Here is an 11,879-nt window from a genome sequence, read left to right on the forward strand (position 1 = left end):
TGTTCCTGGAGCAGGATGAGTACGGTTGATGAATCATCACAGGACAGTTCCCACCACTGAATACACCTTTCAGTCAGCAATTAACACAGCTCTCTGTGGAATACAAAAATGGACAAAATGGAGGAGGAGGCACAATCCAGAGTGAGAGAGTTCATTACTGGAGCGATTCAGACGGCCTGGGATGATAGCGCGTATGTGAAGGGAGCATCTCGGGCGTCAGTATGCTCAGTGACCTCATTACTGGCCGTGGCCGCCTGTTGCGAAGCCCCGCCACAATGATTGCTATCTCGCCGATAGGAGACCTTTTTCCAGACAGGAGATCAAGCAGCCCTTGCAGTGTCATAGTCAGAAAAAACTGCACTTAAGACTTGTGAACTTTTTCTGAAGGACTGAGTTTGTCTTTGTGGATGCAATTTCAGACTAATATGTTATCATCTGTATTCTTATAGAAAGTGAGAGATGTTTTAACCACCAATATATCACCGTGTTTTAATGCCCTACTTAGTCAGGTTACTCTTGAATGATGAGCTATATTTCTAAAAGGGATCATACAGTTAACCCCCGTAAATCCCGGGGATATGTTACAAACCCACCTGTAATAGGTGAAAATCTGCGATCGAGAGACCCCCACCACACGCTTTGTTTAAACATTTAAACTCAATAAAATGCACTCAGATTAATTAAAACACGCAAACATTGTAAATATATTTGAACAAAAAATTCTATGTATTGTAGTGGCTGTATGGGGCATGGTGGAGTGGTGTGTCACTTAAGCAAGTCTATGTGCAAGTGTCTGGGCGTGAGCTGTGGCTGACATCTGCTTGTGGTTTACTATTCTCCCAGGGTTTAATAAAGGCTGAAAAGTGAATCGGCGACTGTGGCTCTCCTTTCCCACATTGCAGTGAATAATTGTACATAAATCCCCACATATTCACGGTTCTGCAGTGGCAAATTCACATTTTTGGGGTAAACTATCCTCCGTAACTTGGCAATTTGTAGTTTTTGTGCCCAGGCCAAAGCAATTAAAGCATCACTTTGACACCATCTGGTGGAATCTTGTTGTGAGGTTTAATTCATTACACTGTTTTGTCATCTGCATCTGAGATGTCCTGTTTCGTTTGCGGTCCTCGAATGTACCTTGTGCATAGTGAACATTTCATTTGCTTCTCTCATGATGCAGCTACCAATAGCCTGTGTAGTGCCGTTACAGTTTGCCTTTATTCCTAACATTTACTATTGTGTGTAAATGTCAAAAAGTGAGTTAAATGACTTGATACCATTTGCGTGAAGTGCTAGTGGGCATCTTTGTTTGCCCATGTTATGTCAGCTTGTGCGAGCATGTTATTTAGGCTAGTACGCGAGTTAATACTATTGAGGAGCCTCATGGGAAGGTGCTTTGTTTAAATAATTCAACTGAATAGTTTATGTACCATGGGTTCATGATTGTGTACATTAGCATCAATACGCTATTGCACTTTTGACTTGACTTAACCTATTTCCCTAAAATGACATTTGTCTAACCCTTTTTTCAAACATGTAAAGGACTACTTGTCTCTGAGAATTGTTGCTTTATGCCACTGTAAAATGTGTGTGTGCGTGTGTTATGTATATGTATATCTCGACAGTTGGGATTTCCCTCTCTATTTACTCCCGGCATTTTTTCATTGCGGTCCGGTCAGCCAAAAAGTTGAAGTCAAGGCAGCCGCTACAACAATTGTTAATAGGGTCTTACCGTGCCACGCCGCCTCTCCGACAATGTGCTGAGAGGGCCATTTTAGGCTTTTATTTTTAAGTTTGCACCGGAGGGAGTGCCGCAGCTTAATGAAGGCTTAACCATGCGTTCACCCCTTGGTGGCTGGCTGACAAGGTTGTGGTCACTGCTGCAAATGAAACAATTTTCACATGTGGCTGTGCCCGCATTTGAAATGTTAAAGAAATAAAATAAAAAATTAGAATTGCCGACGATCAGGCTCATTTAATTGTGGCAGCCAAACTCGTGATCCCGATTAAAATGTAATTAATTGCACAAATTAACTGTTTTTTAACCATAACCGCAGCAGCACACATTCAGCTAAGAGCTGACTAAAAACACTTGAGCACACACCATACGAGCAATCGTATTTGATTGACAGGTAAAGGGCTGTCTCCAGCGCGTTCAGTGGACACACCCACATAGTCCTGCAGCTCAATAGCTGCCCCTATTTTTCAGGATTTCAGAGCCATATTTTACATACATGGTGATTATTATTATTATTATTTTTTTTAATTCATTCAAATTTGACAGACATTTAAAAACACTCTTCTTTGTGGTTTGTAAAATTTACAAGATATTCTTTTGGCCACTTGAGTGGACAATCAGAGTCAATCGCGTTGCACATGAATAAAATGTGGTAAACTGATGTAATTTTCCCCCTTTTCCCTAGAAAATCATTAGGCCTGCAACTAACAATTATTTTAAAAAACGATTAATCTGGAGATATTTTGATATAATTGATATATCAGATTTTTTTAAAAATTATTTCCATCCTTTTATTCAAAAACATTATTTCAAATTGACAGTGCAGAATATGCACAAACATAAATTTATTTTGATTCAGCTACTAGTTTGGTCCATAACACAGAGACTGAGACCAGAAAATTGGCTAAAATTTAGATTATTGTTTTCCAAAGTAAAAGATGTTTGCAAATGTCTGATTTGACTTTGCTGAAACAAGGTGTGCTTAATTACTGTAATAAATAATGAGTATTTAGTGCTTTATAATTATATTAAATATAATTATTAATATTTACTGTTGAGGCTGAAATTCCAAGTTAAACAAGGTCTTTAAACTATGCATCGATTACCAAAAATCGTTAGATTAATTTGGCAATTGATTAGTTGTTGATTAATCATTGTACCTCTAAAAATAATCAAATACTAAAGTATACTTTAAACTATTTTAATAATGTACTGAATTAAGTAAACTCAAGGGTCTTGTTATTCTGTGAATGGTGCACAGTTAAAAAGGGATGTGACTTTTTCACTTCCGATCCGATACAGACAGTGCATCCTTGAATTTTGGTCGATACCGATATCACTCCGATCCAATATCAGCAATAATCATACTGCATGCAATACACATACTTATTTTGTAGTATGGAATGTTAGAAAAGGCTATATGAAGTGATATTACTCAAACAGAACAATAATCAGCATTTGTAGATAAGAGAAAAACTGACACTTTTATTATTAACCAATGGGTTACATAAAGTAACTAAAAACAAGAATTTACTAGTTGAATAAAATAAAACTTAGGAAATCCTGAAAAATTAAAAAATAAATCCAATAAAAATATATACTTAAATGGCAACATAACCGTTGCTCAACTTAAACATTAGCATATTCTACGTTTGAAGATTAAATAAAACATAAATTAGAAAAAAACATGAAAAATCTCATTAAGACATGCAAATTATACATTTACAGTGCAAAATAACAAATGAATTCTTTTTTTTTTTTTTTTTTTACTGTCAGTAAACAGTGGGAATAGCATTTGCTTTCTCGACGTGCGGGACTACACTTTTGAACTTCTTGATGCAACGGGAGTTTAGCTTTATTGACAATCGCTGTTCCTGCTGTGCACATTTTAGCCTCTGAGGGCCAGTGTGACACTTGCACAAACAGACCAAGTAGAAGTAACGATCAAATATTGTTAATATAACTTTTCAAAGATTTGGAAGAATATATGCCAGAAGGTATTGTTATATTGCCTATTTGTATACCAATATTCATTATTTGAGCGATGTCAGTGCGGTAAGTTCAATGCCAATTTTGGTTAGCTCGTCAAAGGAGTTTTTCATTCATTGTGTGTTAACTTTGAGCTAGCCATTTTTGTGAACGACGAAAGAAACAAAGGCTGTGATGTATGTGAACATTCATCCATCCATCCATTTTCTGAGCCACTTCTCTTCACTAGGGTCGTGGGCGTGCTGGAGCCTACCCCAGCTATCATCGGGCAGGAGGCGGGGTACACCCTGAATTGGTTGCCAGCCAATCGCAGGGCACATACAAACAAACAACCATTCGCTACAAACAAACAACCATTCGCACTCACATTCACACCTACGGGCAATTTAGAGTTGTCAATTAACCTAGCATGCATGTTTTTGGGATGTGGGAGGAAACTGGAGTACCCCGAGAAAACCCACAGAGGCACGGAGAGAACATGTAAACTCCACAGAGGCGGGGCCGGGGATTGAACCCCGCTCCTCAGAACTGTGAGGCAGATGCTCCAACCAGTTGTGCACCGTGCCGCCTGTGAACATTCAATTCTTTCGTTACAGTCCCCTCCAAAAGTATTGGAACGGAAAGGTCAATTTGTTTTTATTGTATAATGAAGACATTTGGGTTTCAGATCAAAAGATGATCATGAGACAAAAGTTCTGAATTCCATCTTTTATTTCATGGTATTTACATCTAGATGTATTAAACAACTCAGGAAAGACCACCTTTTGTTTGAAGCCACCCACTTCAAGTGAGCAAAGGTATTGGAACATGTGACTGATGGGTGTTTCTAGTTGGTCAGTTGTTGGCTTTTAGATTGATTGCTTAAACATTAGATAGTGCTTGTTTTTGGCTTTCACCTGTGAAAATTGCATTTGCTGTTAAGCAAACATGAAGACGAGACCTCGGTCTATGGGAGAAAAGCAAACCATTTTGAAGCTGAGAGAAGAGGGACATATGATCAGAGCTATCGGACAAACATTGGGCAAAGCCAAAAAAAAAAAAAAAAAAAAAAAAAAAAAAACTATTTTGAATGTCCTGAAAAAGAAAGAAACTACTGGTGTACTGAGCAACAGACATTGAACAGGTCGGCCAAGGGTATCAACAGCAGTTGATGAGAGAAACGTGAGAGCTGGGAAGAAACACCCAAAGACAACAGTCAGTGACATCACTGCTATCCTCCACAGGGCAGGGGTGAAGGCAATACAATCCACTGTTCGAAGAAAACTTCAAGAGAAGAGATATACAGGCTATACCACAAGATGCAAACCACTCATCAGCAAAAAGAATTGGAAGGCCAGACTGAATTTTGCAAAGAAGGAAAGAGATAAGCCACAAAAGAGCTTGCATGGCTGCTTCTGGAATGGGCTCAGTAGTCTTTATTGATGATGTAACTCATGCAGCATGAATTCTGAAGTCTACAAAACCATTTTGTCTGGCAATTTACAGAAAAATGCATCCAAACTAATAGGGAGAAGCTTGATCATGCACCAAGACAATGACCCAAAACATACTCCCAACATAACAAAGGACTTCATCAGGGGGAAAAGTGGATGGTCTTAGACTGGCCAAGTCAATCACTGGACCTTATCCCAATAGAGCATGCATTTTACCTCCTGAAGAGGAGACTGAAGGGAGAAATCCCCAGAAACAAACAAGAACTGAAAGAGACTGGATTAAATGCATGGAAAAGCATTTCAAATGAAGAATGCAACAGTCTGGTGAAGTCACTGGGTCACAGACTTGATGCAGTTATTGCAAGTAATGGTTATGCCACCAAATCTTAAATGTTATTCACTTTAAGGTAATTTAATCATGTCTGTTCCGATACCTTTGCTCACTTGAAAAGTGGATGGCTTCAAACAAAAGGTGCTCTGTCCTGAGTTGTTTAATACATCTAGATGTAAATACCATGAAATAAAAGATGGAATTCAGAACTTTTGTCTCATGATCATCTTTTGATCTGAAACCCAAATGTCTTCAGGATACAACAAAAACAAAGGAATTGACCTTGCTGTTCCAATACGTTCGGAGGGGACTGTATGTGCTCACAAGTCACAGATACAGTATGTTGTTGAGGTTGCCTTACCTCACCTCCACATGGGAAAAGAGCTTGAGGAAGCTGGAGGCGGGTGCCACATTACTATAACTCTTACATATGGAGCAGCCAAGCCATTCAGTTTGACAGCTCATTTTGTGATGTTATATTGTTGAATATTTAAAATCTTAAGTTCTTAAGAACTGAGTTTACATACATATTTTTACAGAAGGGACATTGGTCCCAGAGGAAGTACTTATTTTCACATCACCCGTAAAGCAAATCATTTCTATTATTATTACTCTGGAGGTTGATGCAAGTTAATGTGTGTGTGGGGGGGAGGGGGGGGGGACGACAGAGAGGTTCTGTCCTGGTATTGTTTCAGGGGAATTATTACTTCATTCAACCGCTAAGGCTGGGTGGGTGGTTTGGAGCAGAGTAACCAAACCTGATCAGCAGGAGATGCGCAGCCTATGAAATGCACTCCTGCTGCTGTTGATGGTTGCTATTTAGAAATTTAAGGCAGAAGCATGCCAACATATTTTTCAATGAGTCCAGCACAGCATAATTAAAAAAAAAAAATTTTAAAATCCCAGTAGAGTTGGATACATTTTTCTGATTTTTAAATGAGCCTAAAAGAAATATATGTATATGCACGTTTTAAGTAGCTTTTCCTATCTTACATTGTATAGAATCAAATGTTTTCGCCGGATACGGTGAATCTTTGTAAACCAAATGTAGAGCTAATTTTTACTTCCTGGATGTCTATTTGATAGAGTATTTCTGCTTTTAATTTATTGTTTTCAGGCACTGTGGTTTCCAGGAGAGAGTGAATTCAACATCGCTGTGAAATCCACGGTAGCATTTCTCATGGCTGCTTTGCTTACAGCATGTGTACACGTCGTGGATTTTTTTTTTCTTTCTGTCCAATCAGATTTCAGCCTTGGAGTGCTGCCATGTCAACCAAATCCGCTCACACCTTTCAGTGCTGCAATGGGGCTGCTTCTTTAACCAACACTCAATGATATCTGCATTTTTCAATTCTGATTGGTTGGTCAGAGCAAAACACAGGACAGGGTGAGGGGTGTGGTATGTGTGTGTGTGTGCGTGTGGAGAGGGGGGGGGGGGACCACCCTGGATCCCTCGGTGTGGGAGGTGTCCCGTCCACCGGGCCTCTCTCAGGTGGATTCATAGGCCCAACCCTGCTTCTTGATTGGGTAGGGTCCTCAGCCCCCACAGTGCAGGCATAGCAATTGCAGGACACTTCTGACAGTTATTGTGCATGCGAAACAGTGTCAATTCACTTGCATGTGTCTGCAGACACACACCCCTGGGACGTATTTGCTGGGTGTGGGGCGACTCACTCATTACGACAAATAACATAACTATGTGAATTGCTTGGGTATCCCCACACTGGTCCTACAGATGTTTAGAATTTACATAGCCACTCCCACCACACTTTATTTCTACAGCCGGGTCCACGACCCCTGTCCTCCATGCTTCCCCTCCTGTCCCGTCCGATATTGTCCAGTCCTTCCCTCACAGGGTGTAGCACTACTGACCCATACAACACTCGAATCCAATGTGTCATTGTGCTACTTAGATATTGCTTTACTTTCCTCATCTTGTTTACAGTGCTTTGTCTTCTTTTCCTATATTATTTAGTTACCTTTTCACTCACTCTCCTTTGATTTTTCTGTTACTCCCCTTAAGCTAACTCATTTAGTGCCAAAGACATAATACATTTTCATAAACCTATCAGTTTCGTGCCAAAGACGTATTTATACGTTTTCAGTGCTTTTTATTTATTTATTTAAATTTTTGGTTTGGCACAGCGCCACAATAAGTATCTAAGGCTTGGGAGGGATTTTAGTATGATAAATCGACAGCAGATGGCAGCAGTAGCTTTGATCAGAGCTTTGTCAGCACAGCAGAGGAAGACCATATCCGGTGAGGACCCATGTGACGTGGTGGAGCATTGTAGGGGCGTGGTTGGGAGAGAGAGTCATGGTGAGCCGCAGTTAAGAGTGAAAAAACATGGATAAATACAGACAGTGTAGTCTAAAACAGAGTTTTGCTCACGCCAAAATCCCCAAAAAGAAAGGGATGAGATTATGACACCGAACGCCGTGTAACGCTGGTCGCGTCGAACGTTCGAAGGCCCACAGTGAGATCGCGACCATATCCCGATCCACTTCCCCCGAAATGTGGACTGGCATCGCACATTCTGATTGCAATGAGTCTGACCCGGTTATCATCTGGGAGCAGCAGATCGTCCACCATGAGCCCCCAGAAAGTCACGGAAGCGGTAAAAACTTCCTAACTTCAAAGCTAACGTCCATAGCCTGAGCGATTACTCCCTTTGACCATTTTTAATCATGCAACGTGCACAAAAAAAGCACAACAGTTCTACGATACTACACGTTTACAAATCATGCATCCTGTAGACTAAAACATGGACCACCGATAGCTACATGAATTGGACAGATTTTTTTTTATTGTCGTTCTTTTATTTATAGACAGTAGTGCACAAATATAATTTTCAGACAATGTGATGTGTGTAATGTAGATTTTGTTTGCCTTTCCTCGTCGCACTGTGGCAACAACAAATATTTTGTGGTAATTGTACAAATTTCTATAAATCGCAGTTGGTGCAACCAGCAGCAGATGCACTACCACAGCCATTGGCAAGAAAGGTGAAAATAGTTTTTCTCCACTTCACTCCACTTTTTTTTTTATAATTTACAGGAGATGCATCAAGCAGTGGTGGGGCTGTTCATGGCTGGTCGTCTGCTGACTGGGAATCCACAAAAGTCCTACAGTTCATGCATCATCAATTTGAAAATGCATGTGTTATAAATAAACTTATTTTGCAATCAAAAGATACTTTTCGTGGTATGTTGTTATATAATAGGAAAACAATTAGATATTTGAGTTATCATAAAATTTTTAAAAATGAGCACCAAAGTGAAAGTTCTGCATCGTTTCACAAAAAGCTCTTTGTTTTTTTCTTTGAAACGGGTATTTTCAAGAAACTTACCCATGTTCAACTCCTGTTTACTAAAGAACGGTAAAAGGTAGAAATGCACTTTTTTCCTGATGAAAGAAGAGGGTTAAATCTTTCGGTAAGTTCCATCTTTCTATAACTATAGAACACAATTTTCTGTAGGCGTTCAAAAATCAGTCAAAATTGTCAAATATGGCTGGCACGCAGCTCTCCCCCAATTTCTGAAAAACGGCTGGCATTAAATGAGTTAAACATTTTGTTCTGTTCCACTGAACGACTGTAATTCTCAATAAATATCCATCAAAATACAAAGACACCACAGTGGCAGCTTAGAAAATCCACTGTGACACAGTAAAACTGTTCCGGCATAAAAGGAATACAGAGCTTCCTTTCTGTTTGACCTAACAGCCGAACACGACAAGGTCAGAGCAAAAGGTCACCAACATTTTTGGTATGATGCATTTTATTTAAATATTTTGTCATATTAGATAAATACTGATTCTCAAATGCTCCAAACAATGTTATATTGCATTTATGTATAGTATTTATGGTTTGGATGATTGCAATGTGATCATGGTGGTATTAAGTCAGGTAAATCCCCACTGAAGGCCCAGTTACTAAATGTACTTACCCGCCACTGCAAAACGAGCTAGCATTTACTGTACCTGCGTCTGGAGCACCGGAACAATAACCGGCGTGACATGGGACGTGTCAGCCTGGTCTTCCTCAGCCGTGCATGTCATCTGATGCTTGAGCACCTCTTCCAGTGTGTTGAACTCCTTGTAGCAGGGGAAGCACATGTACACCGACTGGGTCTCCATGGCCCCCTGCGGGAGTAGACAAGAAAACGTCAGTAATTAAAGATTTCCGTGCTACAACTCAACAAGATTAGCTTTCAATATAGCAAAGCAAAGCAAATGTATTTATATAGCGCATTTCATACACAGGGTAACTCAATGTGCTTTACATGATTAAAAGAATTTTAAAACAAAGGAAAAAAATAGGCTTTAAACATTTAAAACAGAGAGAATTTTTTTTTAAATACAATTGAACCCCATACAGTGCAAGAAATATTTAAAAGTGGAAATGCTCTCAAAAGCATGGGGAAAAAGAGTTTTTAACCTGGACTTAAAAACACACTTGGGGCTGACGTCACTTCTGTTGGCAACTTATTCCATTTGTGTGCAGCACAATAGCTAAATGGCTGCTTCACCATGTTTGCTTTGGACTCCGTGCTTGCTGAAATAAGCAGGGCCGTCCATGAAAAATACGTTGCTAGAATGGCAGCCGATGTTTCTCCAAAACCCGTATGTACCTTTCAGCATTAATGGTGCCTTCACAGATGTGTAAATTACCCATGCCATTGGCACTAACACAGCCCCATACCATCACAGATGCTGGCTTTTGAACTTTATGTCCATAATAGTCCGGATGGTTCTTTTCCTCTTTGGCCCGGAGGACACGACGTCCTAAATTTCCAAAAACAATTTGAAATGTGGACTCGTCGGACCACAGAACATTTTTCCCGCATTGCATCAGTCCATCTTAGATGAGCTCGGGCCCAGAGAAGCAGGCGGGGTTTCTGGGTGTTGTTGATAAATGGCTTTTGCTTTGCATAGTAGAGTTTAAAGTTGCATTTACGGATGTAGCACCAAACTGTATTTACTGACATTGGCTTTCTGAAGTGTTCCAGAGCCCATGTGGTGATATCCTTTACACATTGATGTCGGTTTTTGATGCAGTGCCGCCTGAGGGATCGAAGGTCACGGGCATACAATGTTGGTTTTCGGCCTTGCCGCTTACATGCAGTGATTTCATTGTCCTTAAACTTTGAGACTATTTTCTCAAACACTTGTTCACAAAGAGGTGAACCTCGTAAACAGGGCGTTCAAAGTGAAGTTGTGAGCGGCGTGGGAGCCATGGATGACAGATGGTGAACACATCTTTACTAAGACTAGAAGGCAGCGCCGGGCGAGTTACGCCACAATTTGTGAATCGATTGTGGATGCTTGGGCTAACATCTCTGCTTGCACTGTCTTTCGAGCTTTTGTAAAAGCCGGCATCATTTCTGAGGAGCCGCACGGCAACGAGACTGACTCTGACAATGATGAGAGGGAACCTGGCGTATTTGATTGAGAACTTGCCCAGTTGTTCATTTCGGATACAGAAGATGAGGACTTTGATGGATTTGTGGATGAGGATTGATCAAAAAATAACGTGAGTACATTGTTAAATACTTCAATAAAGTACAACCGAACTCAGTTTTGCTCCCGCTGCCTTTTTAAAAACATTGTTTTAGCGTGCAAGCATGCTACCGTATGTTTTAAGCTAGTGTATGTTTTACCATGCCTGCGCCCAATAATACGGTGCGCCTTATGTGTTATATACAGAAATAGACCCCGTAACTGAGACTGCGCCTTTTAATACAGTGCGCCTTATGGTTGTGAAAATACGGTAAGTACCTTTTCTTAATAGACAAGAGGTTTTCTGAACTTTTGGAAGAATCTGTAATACACAAAATACACAAAAATGATCAGAAATAACTATATCCTTAATGTCAATTGATAGAATTTCAACATCCTTAGAGATGACCAGGTCTAAGATGTGAGCTTGAGTGTGGTTTGGACTCTTAATATGTTGTGAGAGGTCAAATGTGTCTAGTATAGCAGAGCGTTCTTTAGATTTTGTTTTCCATGTTATGGTCAACATGAATGTTAAAGTCTCCCGTTATGACAAAATAGTCAGTACAAATAACTGACAGCAGTTCTGAAAAATCCTCCATAAATTTTCGATGGTATCTTGGAGGCCTATAAATCATTAAAACAATAACCCTTGGGTCACCTTTAACTAATAAACAGAGATATTCAAAAGAGCTAAAATCACCCATTATAATTTCTATAAAAGCAATTAAATCTCTTAATGTGTGATGTGAATGTGCTTCAAGCAACATTAAATGGTGCAAACATTACCCTCTCCTGATGGAAGACCAGAGTGCCATAAAATCATGTGATGTCACCTTATGCTGCATTCAAGGTCACTTCCTTGAACTAACACCTTTTCTCCCTGCCCCC

At 39.9% G+C, this 11,879-nt stretch overlaps 1 protein-coding gene across 2 annotated transcripts in view; it reads right to left on the minus strand.

Annotated features, from left to right (window-relative positions):
* The window catches only part of znf574 (zinc finger protein 574), a 41,576-nt gene that overhangs the window by 26,911 nt on the left and 2,786 nt on the right, over window positions 1-11,879 (minus strand). The window contains exons 2-3 of one of the 2 annotated variants that reach the window (XM_061776086.1): window positions 11,271-11,313; window positions 9,474-9,635 (exon numbers count right to left, since the gene is read on the minus strand). In XM_061776086.1, coding sequence (XP_061632070.1) covers window positions 9,474-9,629 — 156 coding nt within the window. In that variant the 5' untranslated portion in view covers window positions 9,630-9,635; window positions 11,271-11,313. The remainder of the gene's footprint in view (window positions 1-9,473; window positions 9,636-11,270; window positions 11,314-11,879) is intronic. The other variant, XM_061776085.1, reaches the window with a different exon arrangement.

The sequence above is a fragment of the Phyllopteryx taeniolatus genome, chromosome 6, assembly GCF_024500385.1.
Source record: "Phyllopteryx taeniolatus isolate TA_2022b chromosome 6, UOR_Ptae_1.2, whole genome shotgun sequence".
Lineage (NCBI taxonomy): Eukaryota > Metazoa > Chordata > Actinopteri > Syngnathiformes > Syngnathidae > Phyllopteryx > Phyllopteryx taeniolatus.